Genomic DNA, 16,420 nt, shown 5'->3' on the forward strand with positions numbered 1-16,420 from the left:
AACATCCTGGTTCATCTCACTTTGCAGAAAATAATTCAGCAAAATCTTTCACATGTGGATTCAAGAACATAACTTGGTTCAGATCTTCCCCAAAACAAGCCAAAGAAGATATTAACACAAAATTTGCCAATTTGTGTGACAAATGAGTAAGTAATGATTGGACCAATACAAACAATTAACACTGAAATGAAAAATTAACATTTTTAAAAATGACTGCTGGTTGTAATGGAATATGTTTGTAGTAGTAGTTAGTGCCAGCATTGGGCACAGCTAACCAAAAAGTTCACTAATTTGATAAACAAGAATCTTAGCTGTGCTAATGCTAACCATTAAGATGGCTGCCAACCAGTCTGTGTCATGTCTTCATCTCTGGTTTGTAAGACTCGCAAACCACAAAGTCCTCAGTTTCAGTTTTAGCTTCATATTATCACTTTAAAGCGATCAACATATGATGTCACACGGCCATGCTAATGGGTAACATTTTATGACAATAATTGGATTAAAAGGGTCAAAATGGCAAAAGTCATCCTGAAATTCATGTGGCTAATGGGAAATATAAAACCATGCGGCCTGAGAAGTGACCAAGCAAATTTTCATGCTTGTATCCACACTTGAAAGTTTTCCGCAGATATAAGCTGGAGTGCTGTGTACCTTTATGGCCTTCTGGATGTTGATGCAGGAGCTCCGGATGGTGCAGAGCAGGTTGTTGAAGCGGCCCATCTCCTGCACCAGCACGGTGTTCATGCTCTGCTTGTAGCTGGTGGGGAAGCTCCGCAGCGCCGCCTCCAGGTTGAAGTCCGGAGGCAGCTTGCTCAGGATGTCGGCTGCCACTTCAAACACCATGTCGTCGGTGGATTTGGCGTCTCCGCCTCCGGAGCGCGACTGATCAGAGACACAGAGAGGCGATCAGAACATGGAGGCGTCTCATTAAAAATGACAGCTTTCTGGGAAAAATGATCATTTTCCGCTTCTCTGTGTCACATCATGTATTCCTCTTCAAATACTCCAAGGTCTAACTTCTGTTTCATCACAGTGATCCCTGATTTAAACTAAGACATCTCAAAAAGAAACAGACTGGGGATGCAAGTTATTGATTAATGAGTTAATCTAAAGTTGATTCATCTTATTGCTAAGCGGCTATTTTCTTAAAAACCTGACTTTTGTACCAAGAAATAACCACCTTAGGACGATAAATTGTCCCAGAACTTATTGTTATTCTAGTTTCGAGACCATTTTCAAATGTTATAATGGCATTATCACGAGAATTTTTTATTTTTTTCAAAAATCAATAACCTTTAAATTCTATCGAACATCTAACACTGGAACTGGAACATATTTTAAATATCAAAAAATAAACAGAGAAAACAAAAAAGACAACAAAATAAAATTACGTATGGAGTCTCCGTAAACAAACTGTGTTGAGACCAAAGCACCAAACTGTTACGTTACAGTTTTCCTCACCTTCGCAGCACATCAGTAATTTTCGGTTTATAAGGTTGACGTTGCTCCGTGATGGAGCTCGGCTAAAAGAAGCGTTATTCAGATAAAACCTAAGCAGTTTGTTGAGTGTTTATATTTCTAAACAGAAGCACATTTTACATCCCAAACCAGACTCATTGTGGAACGTTACTCTTTACCGTTCAGGGATCTCTCCGCAATCTTTGTTTCTGGCTCCGCTTAAGGATGACCAGTGGCGCCCCCTGCTGGATGGCGGCCAAACTACAGCACTAATAGAGGGTCTAAGCCTTAGACTCTAAGGCTTAGACCTTAGACTGGAGTAATTTTACTCCTTGTATCATTTTTGAATTGCAGCTGAGGGCCCGACAAAATCAGTCAAAAGGCCACAGACGGCCCCCGGGCCACACTTTTGGACACCCTTAGTGCAAGAAGACGTTATTAGTTAATCAATCTGATTAACTAATAACGCTAGAGTTATTAGTTAATCAAATTAAGTAACGTTAATTTGATTAACTAATAATGTTAATCAAATTGATTAACGTTATTAGTTAATAATGTTAACTAATAACGTTAACTAACGTTATTAGTTATATATAATTATATATATATATATTATTATATATAGTATATATAATATGATTATGTTATTATAATATAATATATTATTGTTACTATAATAATAATAATAATATATTATTATCATTAGATTAATAATATATTATTAATCTAATAATATATTAATCTAATATTATTAGATTAATTTTAATCTAATAATATTAGATTAATTGTTTGCATCCCTAAAACAGATATTTTATGAGCTTCTTCCTAATTTTAACTTTATTTTCTATATTTACAGACGGAAGTCGGAGCAGAACGGCTTCACATTTTCCGTCCAATTTCTCCCACACACCAATTTGACACTCTCTCATCAGCCGTTCTGAAGCTCATTCATGCTGATAATTATTCACTCTAATCTGCGATTCTTCCGCTTTTCGTCTTATCCATTCACCTACACGATGTTCAGCCAGCGGTAATGGATAATCACCGGCTAATGGCGGCTGCGTTACAGTAGCAGAATGACAAATAGCTGCCTCATTCCACTTTAAGTGCGTCGCTGTTTATCGATCATTGAGACTGATGAGAGCGTATTAGATGCTAATGAAGTCCACACATGACTGACGCCAATATTAATCTTGCCAAATAATATTAATAGGAATAAATCCCGGAGTCTGTGGAGCTCTAAATTTAACTTTAAATGTGGGAGTCACGGTGCGTCTGGAGATAATTGACTATTTATCTGTTGCAACCAAAAAAAGTCTGATGCTTTGGACGGAATGCTACTGTATACAGAGCTCAGACACACACACACACACACACACACACACACACACACACACACACACACACACACACACACACAGTTGTGTGTCTGAAAACAAATGGTTCATGTTGATGTGAAATCTTTGGGTTTGATTTGAAAGGTTTAACAGCTCGGAGCTGCAGCATCATGATGTGGGATCACAGGATCCACCAGAGCCAAAAACACTGAAAAAGTCAACTGAAATATCTATGTTTGGTTCATAGAGTGAGGTTTATTTAAATGTAGTGGAATAAAACTAAAGGAGAGGAAACGATTGGCGATTAATTGGATTAATCAGGCGTGTTTTAAAAAAGTATGAACTATGAATTAAATCCTGAACACAACAGAACAAAAAAAGAAAGAAGAATTATATAATTTGACCTTAATTATATGATCACACTATAAAAACACAAAATCTCACCAAGTACTTTTGGTCTAGTTTTGGCGTAAACATCTAATTACACTGAAGATAAGACAAAACTAGTTTTCAGAAAGTTTTCAGAAAGAAACATGAGCTTTTTAAAGTAAATAATTCCTTAATATTGTAAAGTTCCAGGTCTCCTGGTTGTAGGTGATTTGACCCTCAGCGTGGCGTTACCTGGGTGAGCAGGATGCTGTCAAACAGCAGCTGCGTCTCGGCCTGATCTTTGGTGATGTCCGCGTTCGCGTTCATGCCGAAAATCTCCGGCGACGGGTTGAGGGGAAGCGACTTGGTGAACTCCAAGTAGCTGTTGTACTGCGGCAGAAACGACGGCGGGGCGGGGGGCGAGAGGTTAGACATTTTTAACGTAACATCGGAAAACATCTGCAGTAATAACCCTCACTGAAAAACAACTGTGCTCCAAAGATTGCTGGCATTTGTTTTAATGAATATGTAAATGTGACTTCATGAATAAAAGATGTGATTGGAGGGGGGTGAAGTACGGCGGAACAAAATGCCAAATAAAACGCTGCTCGCCGCAGACCGCGCTGTGTTAACAAATCCATCAGCCGTCGGTGACAGCGGCCGCCTGCTGCGCCTTATTACACACATTTTATCTGCTGATGACTTTTTAAAGGTAGCTCATCAACAGTTAGAGCAAACTCTGGGTCAGGGGCTGCTGGGGAACGCCAGACTTTATGGAGTTTTTAAAGCGCCGGCGCGGCCTGAAGCAACCTGAAGCGCCGCTTACCCGATGGCCGTTAACTGGATTTCCAACATGCTTCAAACTGGGATCCAAATTTCCAGCAAAATGCAAGGTTTTATAGGCATAAAAACAACAAAATCCACCTTTAATTTAACATTTAACCTGCACCATTTAATAGAAATATAAACAAATGTGCTATAAGGAGGAAAAGTTGAACAAAATCAAGTTACATCCTTAATCTGTTACTTTATTAAAGCATCTTTTTCTATAAAATGTATGAAACATTAAAGGAGTTATTGTCAGGAAGGAGCTGAACTTTGACCTTTTGAACTGCAGTTCAGCGTTTAATGTTTTTACAACAGACCATTAGGCTAAGACTAAGATCGTTTTGTTTTTTGAATTACAATAAAACAGTTTTTAATTACAAGAAAAAAGTTGTAAAAAAATTAATTTGCAATAATACGAGAAAAAAAAGAATAAATATATGAAAACATATGAGAATAAAGATGCAATTCTCTGATAACACCTACGTTAAAAATAGGTCTGCGTTAAAATGAGGATTATGGAGCAACTTGCAAAGTTATATTTTATTATCAGTTTTTCAAATAAATACTTCATCTATTATCACATCGGCATTAAAACATCATCAGCATTCAGACTTTGAAACGATGATGCTAACGACTGAGTCAACAGAACCAGACGGAGTTATGAAGAGGGTCTGACTTACATCGCCGTCTGGTGGCACATAGTAAAGGCCGCTGGAGTCAAACATGTAGTCGGGGTCGTCGATTAGTTGTGTCGTGTAGAAGATGGAGAGGATGGTGCGCAGAGTTCGTCTATCCCAGTCGTCTGTGACTCGTCCTCCGTAGTTACACTCTCCAGTCATGTAGCGCAGGGCGTCGAACGGGACGTCCTGGAAACACAAGTCAGTCAAAAAATTTTAAAATATATTGAGAAAGTAGAAAGCAGGTCAGCCATGCTAGCTTGACTATGACAAACTTAACGTGTAGATGTGCTGTGGAATTCGGCGTGTTTTGGTTTATATAACTTTAAAATAAAGAGAACCACTCACCAAATCTCTGAGAGATGATCAGTAGCACAGGTTTAAATTAGCTAATTTACCGCTGTTTATTCACTTTATCACTTATTAAGAATCGAAGATAAACATCAAGCCTAAAAAGGTGAAACTGTAACAAAGTGAATGTTCTGTCTTTCTGTGGGAAATGTTTTTGTGTTTTATTTTGGGTTGATTCCTGATACACTTCTACGTAATCTCTGCTGTATTGGCTCGTGAAGCCGTTGTAAGTCGGTTGCCACGACAACAGGAGTGCGTGTGGAGACAGGGAGTGAAGAAAAAGAAGAATACAATCGTTTTTCAGTTGGTTTTCTGCGTTATCTTTCCCCTCTATTGATGAGCTCTTCAGCCACTGTAACTTGTGAAAGTTCAATAGATGACAAAAACTGGACCAAATGCCTCTTTTGTTCGTAGAACGCTGCGATATTCACAACAATCATCAAACCCCACAGTAAACTTCAAAAATACAATAATTTGGAAATTCAATAAACTTCAAAAATGTGAAAAAACAGACAATGTCCACATTTTTTGGGTCATCAATTGTTTTCTCACTCGAGGTCAGGGGCCAAAACAAGTTCATTTCAAGGGCCACAAATGGCCTCCGGGCCACACTTTGGACACCCCTGCTTTAGCGGCTTACAGAGAAACTTGAGGAGATTTTCACTGACATGCTGAAAATGTCACCATCTACAAAAAAAAAAAAAAAAAGATCTCCCAGGCTCTCGATTTCCGCCGTGAATGTTGGAGTGTTTGTGGAAAAATGTCAAGAGGAGCTGGGAAAATGTCTCATGAAAGGGAATACTTCATTAAACCAGAACCAGAGGCGCTGAGATAATAAAAGGTGACTGTAGGACCTGGTACTGCTCCAGAAACATGTGCAGCTGCTGCACGGAGATGCGCAGGTCCGTCTCGTTGAACTCGTACGGGATGTTCCAGCCTAGCGGGCCGAACTTCCTCCTCTCCTGCGTCAGGGCGTGGAAGAAACACAAACCGAACAGCAGCTTCTTGAACACAACCTGGACAAACAGACAAACGGACAGAGGTTATTATGGAGCGCCTGCATGTTACTGTTTACATCCAGCAATGTGCACATGCGCACATCGCTGGAGGGCAGAAAGATGAATATTTTTACATGCCGCTCCACCGTAGAGCGGCCAGTAGAACAATTACATTAACTACATGAAACCTGGAGAGGTGCTATTAATCTAGTGCAGTGCGCCACAGCAAAGGGAAAAATAACGCAGAAAAACAACTCAAAACCTCGTATTCTTCTTTCTCACTACTGGCTCGTTGCCATAGCAACTGACAACAATGCCACTCTGTGTATCAGGATTCAACGCCAAAAAACACCCAAACATTTCTCACAAAAGAACAGAACATTCAGTTCGCTACAGTTTTATGTTTTTAGGTTTGATGTTTATTTCACAATCATTAATTAGTGTTCACTGTAGTTGATTAGCTATGGCTGCTATTAGCTAAGCTAAGACAGCAGTGGTTGATTAGCTAATTTAAACATCTGATCTATTGATGATCTGTCAGAGTTGGTGTGTGTTTTACAAATGAACCAAAACCCAGAATTCTGCAGCACATCTACCTGTTAAGGTTGTCATAGTCAAGCTAGCATAACTAAGGTACTTCCCTCTCCCTCGCTACTTTTGTCTTAAAACATTTTCTTGACCTTGTAATCTGGTTGTCATAGCGTAGCAAAACACTGCGTCCCTTTTTCTTCAATATGTCAGGCGTACATTTAAGATTTAGATTGTTGTATTGATAACTTAACAGCTATTGCTAGTCATCGTCGGCTAGCAGGTTTTTGCCCTGTGGGGGCGTGACGTCACGCTGCAACTGGTTTATAACAGTAAAAACTAAGCTACAACTAAATAATATTTAACTAGTAGTAACTAATAAAAACCAGCAAACACACTGTAAAAACTAATTAAAACTAATTCAATCAGACAAACAACAAGTCACAACAAAAAGAAACAAAACTGTAATGAAAAATTCAGAACTATTATAACCCTGATAAACACCAACGAACTGACCGGCTTGTTGGAGCTGTTGAAGAACTCGGGGTCGGAGATGGGGTCCATCAAGTAGGAGCGGCCGATGTTGGAGCGGAGGCCCTTGGGAGCCTCGTTGGTCATCTTCACGCCGTTCTGCAGCACCGTGACGGGGAAGGTGGGCGACGGGTAGCTGGTCAGCCACAGCCTGAAGTCTGGGTGGGTGGAGTCAGGCAGCAGGCCCTGCGCAGTGACCAAACACCAACCTGCTCAGCTGGGTCGGAATAAAACTGTGTCAGAGACGCGATTGGCTGTTTTTACCTCACAGACTCTCTCCAGTATGGGCATCCAGGAAGTGGCTAAGTGGCAGTTCTGCAGGACGACCCAGGTGCCGTCATTGACACCCGACTGAATCATTTTCATGGCTATTGGACCCTGACCTTGGCCCAGAGACAGGGAGGTGAGCTTGCTGCCTGAAAAGCCCTGAGAGAGCAAACCAGCAACACATTTCATGGCTCTGATGCACAGGAAGGGGTTAAAACTATTCTAATAGTTTACAGTGATCTGCAAAAACACAAAATCTTACCAAGTATTTTTGGTCTAGCTTCTAAATAAAACAAAACTAACTGATGAATAACGTTTCAGTAAGACACAGAAGCTTGTTTTAAGTCAATAATTTCTTAAAATCAGTGAACGAAAAATACATTATTAAAATTTGAGAGCAAATTGTATGATCCCAACTTATGGAGCTAAATTGGTGCCACAAAGTTTGCTCCAATTTTTTTTTATTGAAAAAAAAAAAAGAAATTGAAAAAGACAGATTTGAAACGAAAAATATGTTATAGCTGACAAAATATGTTTGAAACTGAAAAAACGTTTCAAACTGAAAAAAATCGAACTTAAAAACAGAAAAAAAGAAACGTGGAAAGTAAATGTTAAGCTGAAAGTAAATATTTGAAGCTGAAAAACTAAAATAATTTTTAAACTAAAACAAAATCAAAGTGAAAATGATTTTGAAATTGAAAAAATTAGAAACTAAAAAAAGTTCAAAATAAATTTTCAGATTCAAGTTTTTTTTTTTTTTTTTCAGTTTAAAAAAAAATTGAACCAAATGTATGGCCCCCATTTAGCTTCATACATTATTATTAGATCATTTGGGCAAACTTGTGTAAGATTTTTTTTAAGTGTGTCGTTTATCTACAAATTTGACTGAAGGATTTTTTCCCCCTGTCTTGAACTTTGCAGTTATTTTTGCACCAAATGTAGCTCCATATGAGGATCTCTGTCAAAACGAGCGCTTGTTGAGACTTTCCCAGTGTGGTCATACCATTTCATCTCCAAATTTCAGCAGAGCCGCCATGGGGTCGGAGCCGGGGGACAGGATGAAGATGAGGGGAGCGCAGCAGTGGCTGTCTGAGAAGGCGGTGCTCAGGTTGAAGGGCGGCGGTTCGATGAAGGGTTGACCAACGCTGTCTGAAACAAACTCCTGCACCATCGGGACAATCTGGGGAAGAGCAACGTCTTCAGTGTTCGTCAATGTGAAACAAACTCAGTAATCACCGTTGGACCGACCTTGTCGGGTCGGAGACATCGGATCACCATCATCTTCTGAAACTGGGACAAGTTGTCCTGCCACACGCCTGGGAAGGGAGTCTGATGGGGGTTCTGCAAACATTCACAGCAAAAAAACAAAAACACTCATATTTAAAAGACATCCAGATATCGTACAGAATCAGCTGGGGAGAACCCAACACAAGTACCAAGAACTCGGCATGTCTCAACTCTTCACTCCTTCACAAACACACATTACTGTTAGGTTTTTGTGACAGAAGTGACATTTTAAAACAGGAAGATACACCAGTAACGTATATAGAAAGAGTAATAAATGTGTACATGTCAGAAAAATCAGAAGATAAGAGACTGAACACGATAGTCTAGATTCTGAACACTAGAGAGGAGAGACCGAACACTAGCCAATGGGCACTAGGGACTATAGACACTAAGGACTGGACTCCAAACTCTAAAGATTGGACACAAGACACTCTGCACTAGAGGTTGGAGATCAGAGACAGTAGACTAAAGACTAGACTCTTGGCACTGGAGCCTGCAGGCTGAACAGATGATAAACTTTTGTTGCTTGCAGCAACAAAAGTTCATCCAACTTTTACGTAAGAAAAGTATAAAGTCTGTACATGTCAAACAGAAATATCAGAAGGTAGGCTGTAGAAAACTGAGAATGTTAGTGCTGTACCATGGGAATAATGGTACACACGTTTCCATGGTGGGGATGGACATATTTTTATTCTAATCTCCTAGGATTTCTGTAAAACCATCCGTGTGTGTGTGTGTGTGTGTGTGCGTGTGTGTGCGTGTGTGTGTTGGTGTGTTGAATTGAACAGCTGCTCTCACATCAAGATTGAATAAATGTGAATTTTACAACTGGAACAAACTAGAACTAATTAGACAGAAGTGTTGTGGCTGATTGTGTTGATTATACATCAAATTTGGATGGAGTGTGTAAAGATGTGTGTGCGTGTGTAGGCATGTCTGTGTATGTGTGTGCGTGTGTGTGGGTGTGTGTGTCCGCGTGTGTATGCGTGTAGGTGTGTGTGGGTGTGTGTGCAGCAGCAAAAAGATAAGTTGGTGTGCACCAAACATTGACTTAACAGCTGTTCTCTCATCTAAACTGCATGGATGTGACTGGCACAACTGAGAGGAGAACATTTAATGAGATAAAAATTCAATTTTAGCTCTTTTGTATTTCAAAGACATGTCTATGAGCATCATGTCCTCTGAATCTGGGAGGCAGATCTTCTCTCTTACTGCCTGAACTCAGCCATTTAAAACAAAACATGATAATAAAACAGATCCTCGCTTATGTAGTACTCAGAAACACAACACACATAATTAAATTTAGTCATACCTTGAAATAACACAGTAAGGAACAAATATGGCGGCACTGTGAAGGGCCTGGGTGTAGAAACAGGAAGTAGCAGGCAGATCACACAATAAGAGACAAACGACTCTACAAACGACAAACACTAGAGACTATATTGGACAGTTTAGACTGATGTCTAGAAACTAGACACTGAACACAAGAGACTAGACCAAAATACATACTTTTTTGGCACTACTGGAGCTCCATACAATGGCTTTTTGATGAAGGTTCCTGGTCATTCATGTCTGTCCCACAGTGTTTAGCATAAACTCAACTACTAAAATGGTTTTAATCAACTTCCAGCCTAGAGTCTGGCGTTTCCATGGAAACCAAACCTGTCTATGTTTAACCGATGTGAAGTGCAGTAATGAACATAGGGGGAAAAGCACCACGGCTGTTTAAACCTAGAGTGAGCTGGGCCTCACCGGGCTGTCGTAAACCTCCTTCCACTCTGGGAGGAGTGCCTGAAAATCCTGCCGGAAGTTGTGGAAACGTTCGATCTCGTCCAGACGGCAGAGCTCATCCCAGGACGTCTTGGGAAGCCAGCTGCAGGGGTTGGAGTGAGGGTTGTCCAGGCCCACGCCGCCTGTGAGCAGGAAGCGCCAGTCCCCCTCATCCACCTGAAACATTCACATCAATTCAGGCATTTAAAGAGTAAAAATGTCTGAGCTCTTTATACGAGTTACGTCGTCCGTAAAATGAGGATAACTTGCTCGTCTGGTTGCCTAATCACTCAGTAAAAAACATGATAGGAAAAGCCATCAGAGACGTTATGCTGGTGTCACAGATGTATGCGCATGTGAGCATTCACCCACCAGCTTGTCGTGCATGAGCAGACTGACACAGAGGCAGAAGGAGAAAAGCAGCTTGTCCTTCTCAAACAGGGAGCGGCACACGTTGACATACAGCGCGTAGGTAAAGTGGTCCCTCAGGATCTGCAATCTGAGGCAGGGACATGTGTCACAGTTTTAATCAGCACCATTATTCCAGCAGAAACCAAACCGAGCGGCGCTGCAAACCCATCCTCATGCATTAAATCACTTCAGATGTGTTTTTAAAGGAGATCTGTTATGAAAAAAAATCACGTTTTTGTGTTTCCATTTGGGTCTCTACCGCTTCTAAGAACTTAAAAGTTCTTAGAAACTTCAGTGTGTAATTATTATAAAAAAAATGTTTTTTGTTTTTTATTTTTAACATATTTGTTTAAACTGTCACCATGTCATGACAACCTGAACTTCTACTGCTGTCCAAAGAAATGCACCTCTCCCAACCAAAACAGCCAATCAGAGCAAGGAGGGTGCTGGCGCTGTCAATCAACTCATATACGCGCTGCTAAATGTGCTAATAGCGGAGAAACAGAAAAACCATTTATCTGCTGTCATTGGTGGCCATGCTAACTAGCCTAGCATTCACAGCATTCTTTGCTAGCTGCAGCGTGCCAGATGAGCCGCGCCACACAGAAGATGATTGACAGCACTAAGACCCGCCTTCTGTCTTTGATTGGTTGTTCCTAGCTAGCACTGGGAGAAGGCAGAGAAGCTTGAAATTATCTGTCTCAAATCAAACTGCCACAACATAATGACAGTTTCAATGAATATGTTAAAAAGAATATTTTTTTATAAGATTAAATCTGCAGCCGATTTCTGAAATCTGAGCCGTTTCAAAAAATCTTCTGAAAATAATGTAACCATCTACAATAACTCTTTAACTAAATGAGTTACAACAACATTTAATTTTTCTTTGGGATCAATAAAGTACTTTTGAATTTGAATAAGCAGACAATACCCGTTACCTAGCAACCAAAGCAGAGCTCCAGCACATTTGATCAACTGGTTTTTCCTCTGTATGTCCTGTTCATAATGTTGGTTGTACAGGAGGCTCCTCTTCTGCTTTTCAAAGATGTACGGTTGTATAATTGCCCATCTGTTGTCGGCCATTTTCATGTGCGAGTGTAAACGCTGCGCGGCCAGCAGCAGCTTTTTTGGATTTAAAATGGCAGGAGGCCCTAAACATCTCATTTTAAAAGAAAATCTCATTATATAAGAATGATTTAAAAATATAATGAACATGTTTTGTTTAGGCCATCGATCCTATTCTAACCTGTTCAAGGAAGCATAATAGTGGAAGCATAAAAGCTAAGCGGTGGAGTTGGAGCGGCCTACCTCTTGTCCACCTCATCACTCTTCTCTGAGCTGTCGATGGAGTTGATGAACAGGTTGATGAACCAGGTCAGGGAGTACTGGTACATCGGCTCGATGTTTGCCAGGTCAGCGATGGAGAAGAACAGGATGGCAGAGTGAATGGCGATGGGCTTGTAGCCCATCCGGGTCTCGTCAATCTTCTGCTCGGTCTCCTCAGCCACCGCCTGCTTCTCAGAGATTTCGTTGGCTAACACCTTGGAGCAGGACAGGATCTTGATGGCCGTTTCGTCCTCCAGGATGTTGCCCTCAGAGGAGGAGAGCACCTCCAAGATTTTATCCTCAATCTCCTTCAGTTGTCTGACAAAGAACCACAGTTTGGTTTAGCGTTGGAGACTGCAGGTAGCTGGTTGGACGGCGCACCGTGGAGGAAAACTGCACCTTTTGTTTTCTGCACCCTGTCGGATGAGGGCTTGCTTCTCCTCCTCCAGATCGGGCCGTTCCCGAGCCACCACGATGCCCAGCAGCTGGTCCTCGATGCCCTCAGGCGTGATCATGAAGTTCAGCAGTGTGACCTGAACAGTGCAGCACATTATTTAATATTCCAGCAAAATCTTTCACATGTGGATACAGGAACCTAATGAGGCACAGATGTTCTTAAGGGGTTGCTGTTTTGGCAGCCATCTTGAAAAATGGGCCCCAAGATGGTCGTCAAGAAAGATTTAATTTTGCACTAAATTTGCCCATTTTTATCACAAATGGAGTTTTAGAGTCAAATCACACATGACTGAACCAACAAAAATCATATTCACTGATAATGTTTTGATTTTTCAAGATGGCCACCGTGGTTGACATGGAAGATGCAAAAATTGTCAATTAGATGAATGTCTGTGGCGTCAAATCATAGCTACATATCTTGATCCATAGAAATCAGATTTATTTTATTAATTTTGTGTCTCTTTTTTTCTCGTGAACATTTTTCAAAATGGCCGCCATAGCTGTAATGGAGAATATATGTTTGAACTAAAATCGGCAGTAGTCATTGCTAGTAGTGAGAAAAGCTAACCAAAAAGTTCCACTAATTCACAAAACAAGAATCTGACCTATGCTGATACTAAACCTCTAAACACAAACAATTAGCCAAAGCTAATGCTAACATTAACATTTCTGATAATGGCTGCCATGGCTGTAATGGAAAATATGTTTGTACTAAAATGGTGCATGTTCCACTAAACTGCTGAACAAGAAGTTTCTCTATGCTAATGCTAAGGTAAACACATACAAAAAAAATGAGCAGATGCTAATGCTAACCACTGAAATCACTGTCAGTCTGCCTCAGACATCTTGAAGTCCTTCCTGTTGACGACTGGTGAGAAACTTAGAAACAGCAAAGTTCTCAGTTTCAGTTTTTAATTTTTTGAGTTTCAAAAATAAAAAATGTTCTACTTTTAAAACTATGAAATTTCCACTTTTTTCTAGAAATTTTCTGACATTAATCTTAAAATTTCTGAGTTTTGTGGAGTAAATTTATTCCTTTTTTGTCTATTAACAATGTACCTAATACGCCGTCGTAGTTTAATCTTATTAAAACTGAAAGCAGAATAACAACAGCGCCCCCTGTCAGAAATCTGGAGCAGATTGTGGAAAAGCCAGAACCACTGCAGTCACCAGAAACCGTCGTCTCTTTGAGGAATTTACAGGTTCCCATCCATAAGGTGAAATTTATAGGAATACTGCTTCATCCCAAACAACACTACAGATCTTCACCAATTTTGTGACCAGGTGTGTCACATTTTGAACATTTTTGATCACCTGTTTTCTAATATTTTGTCATTGAATGTTGTATTTGTGTTGTCTGCAGCTGTGGAATCATAAAGTGCTGAACTGAAGAGTTATTATTGCTTTTGTAATTCACTGTGCTTATCTCAACATGATATTTCCTCTGTAGTGACTAAAGTTTGTTGGTTTTCTCTGTTATAAATCAGTTGCAACGATCAGATTGCCTCTAATAAAGCAGCAGTGTGGTGCACTCGCTCTTTTAGTGTGAAAAGGTGTTGCAGTTTCTTAGCTTTTACCTGGAGGTTCTTCTCTGTAACCTAAATAAGAAGTGTGCTTCTCTGGGGTTTAATTTTATTTCCATTGATGCAGTGAGGCCCACTCTGCTGGTGGTAACAGCTTGGATCTCGTATAAATCTCCAGTTTGTCCTTTTCACACATTCACATTGGAAAAGAGCCGCTTCTCCAGCGGATCAGCCCTCTTTTGCATTTCGAAAAGCGGTTTAATGGGCGTAATGGAAACCCTCACACTAATACACTGTATGCCAAAAAAAGATTTAGACAAAAATGGAAGAGAAAGGGACTGAGCCAGTTGTGAAAAATGAGCTGAATCAATCTAATCGCCGGCCATAAAGCGGCGAGCTGCTACAAATAGATGCTGGAAATGTGATCTTCTGAAATGCTTTCCAACCTCTTCCTTCTCTGTAATGTGATTTACTTTAATGCTCCTTTTCCTGAAATACTTTTTCAGATTATAGAGGGTGGGAGAACAATGATCCACTGTGTGATTGGGGTAAAAATGATCGATGTAATCAAATAACAAACATTTGACTAAAAAGAAAAAAATATTCAAGCTGTGAGACACAAAGTACAGAGACTTTCTGACAGAATCGCCTTTTTTGTCATCAAAATGAAGAGCAAACACGAGGTTTTTCATTTACTAATGAAAATTTTAAACAGAATATCATGTTTCTCTGATATTTTGAACATAAATGAATCATTTTCCAGATAAAAATTTGAAAGGAGAGGCATGAACACTGCAAAATCACAAAATGTCACCAAGTGTTTTTGGTCTCCATTCCAGTGGAAATAATACATTCGAAATAACACAAAACTTATTTATAAGTAACTTTTCATCATCCAACCAGTTGGGTAACTTGTGGTTGACTAACAGCAACTGTTGAGTAGCTTGTGCCTACCCAGCAACAACTTCTTTCTTCAACTTAAAACTTAAATGCTGCGTAGCTGACGCAGCAGCAGTTTCAGGTTTCGCCTCATAAGTGGTTACAAATAAAAAATAACGGCCTGGAGTGAAAACTGGATAAAACAGGAAAGGTCACGCCATCAGTTTGGAAGCATTTCAGATATTTAAAACAAAAAATCAATCAATAATTATCGATATTGACTGATATAAAACTCTTATGTCATGCTAGGTTTTTCAGCCTTATCATGCGGCCCTACAGGAGAGTTTTACCTTCACTGAGATCTTGGGTAAGTAGTGAGGGTTGCGCAGCTTGGTGGTGATGTAGAAGCGGAAGTCGGGCGCGTACTCGATGGTGGAGTCTCCCAGGCGGATGCACAGCGCCCCGCCCTGCTTGAAGGTCTGCTTCAGCAGCAGAGGCTCCAGGATGGGGTCCAGATCCTCGCCGATGTTCTCCAGCAGCACTGGAACACAAAACCCGCCTCGTCTTTACAAACCATCATCATCATCCGGCTGACGGCCGCTACAACGGCGGAGCTGCTCCGTTTTAAATGGTTCCAGTCGAAGCAAATTGTTTTCCTCCACAACATGTCAGCGTTGTCGCCGAAATGGTTCTGACTTTCACACAGAGACAGAGCAGCGTAACGCTGTCGGGTCGACAAAGGGAAAAATATCCAGAAAAGCTCCGAGGCTTTAGTCCCTCATTTCACTCAAACTCATATAGATTCATTACACAGAGAAAAACATACATAACTTTTATTTCTTATATTTTTGACTTACAAAAACAAACATTCAAAATTCAGCATCTCAGATTAATAGCAATTTCTGTGCTGATTTACTGGGTTTGGGCTCCTTTTTGCATTAATTACTGCATCAGTCCTAAATACTGCAGAAGGAAAACCTGGAATATTAGAAGCAGCCTCCGACAATCTGCTAATGCGCTAAAGTATAATATATAAAAATATAAAATATGAAAAATAGCAGAGCTAATTGTTTGCTTAGCAATTTAGTGTTGAGCACAAATTTCCTTATCAAGATAATAATTTAATGCTGATGCTTAATATCAAATATGTCCTATTTGTAAAACTGATACCATAGAAGAAGATGCTCAACGTTCCTCATTTTGATTTCTTATTATTTTTCATGAAGGGTTTATAAAATTCTTACTAATATTACAAGTTTTTTTTAGCAACATTTCAACTTCATTTACGTATCATTACAATTTTATTCTTATATTATTCCAACTTTTTTCCATATTACTTCAAGTTTATTCTCATATTATGACCTTTTTCCTGTATTATTACGACTTTTTTGTTGCTTTATTGTGTCTTTTGTTCTCGTATTGTT

The 16,420-nt window shown here is 39.9% G+C and overlaps 1 protein-coding gene across 1 annotated transcript in view; it reads right to left on the reverse strand.

Annotated features, from left to right (window-relative positions):
* The window catches only part of dnah7 (dynein, axonemal, heavy chain 7), an 82,233-nt gene that overhangs the window by 8,597 nt on the left and 57,216 nt on the right, over positions 1 to 16,420 (reverse strand). Inside the window, exons 49-61 of the mRNA XM_007552313.2 lie at positions 15,347 to 15,537; positions 12,538 to 12,671; positions 12,121 to 12,456; positions 10,774 to 10,900; positions 10,384 to 10,578; positions 8,593 to 8,685; positions 8,348 to 8,524; positions 7,342 to 7,503; positions 7,063 to 7,263; positions 5,875 to 6,036; positions 4,673 to 4,858; positions 3,417 to 3,554; positions 652 to 882 (exon numbers count right to left, since the gene is read on the reverse strand). Of these exons, the coding sequence (XP_007552375.2) occupies positions 652 to 882; positions 3,417 to 3,554; positions 4,673 to 4,858; positions 5,875 to 6,036; positions 7,063 to 7,263; positions 7,342 to 7,503; positions 8,348 to 8,524; positions 8,593 to 8,685; positions 10,384 to 10,578; positions 10,774 to 10,900; positions 12,121 to 12,456; positions 12,538 to 12,671; positions 15,347 to 15,537 (2,333 nt within the window). The remainder of the gene's footprint in view (positions 1 to 651; positions 883 to 3,416; positions 3,555 to 4,672; positions 4,859 to 5,874; positions 6,037 to 7,062; positions 7,264 to 7,341; positions 7,504 to 8,347; positions 8,525 to 8,592; positions 8,686 to 10,383; positions 10,579 to 10,773; positions 10,901 to 12,120; positions 12,457 to 12,537; positions 12,672 to 15,346; positions 15,538 to 16,420) is intronic.

This window comes from Poecilia formosa, unplaced genomic scaffold (assembly GCF_000485575.1).
Source record: "Poecilia formosa unplaced genomic scaffold, Poecilia_formosa-5.1.2 Scaffold47, whole genome shotgun sequence".
In the NCBI taxonomy this organism is placed as follows: domain Eukaryota; kingdom Metazoa; phylum Chordata; class Actinopteri; order Cyprinodontiformes; family Poeciliidae; genus Poecilia; species Poecilia formosa.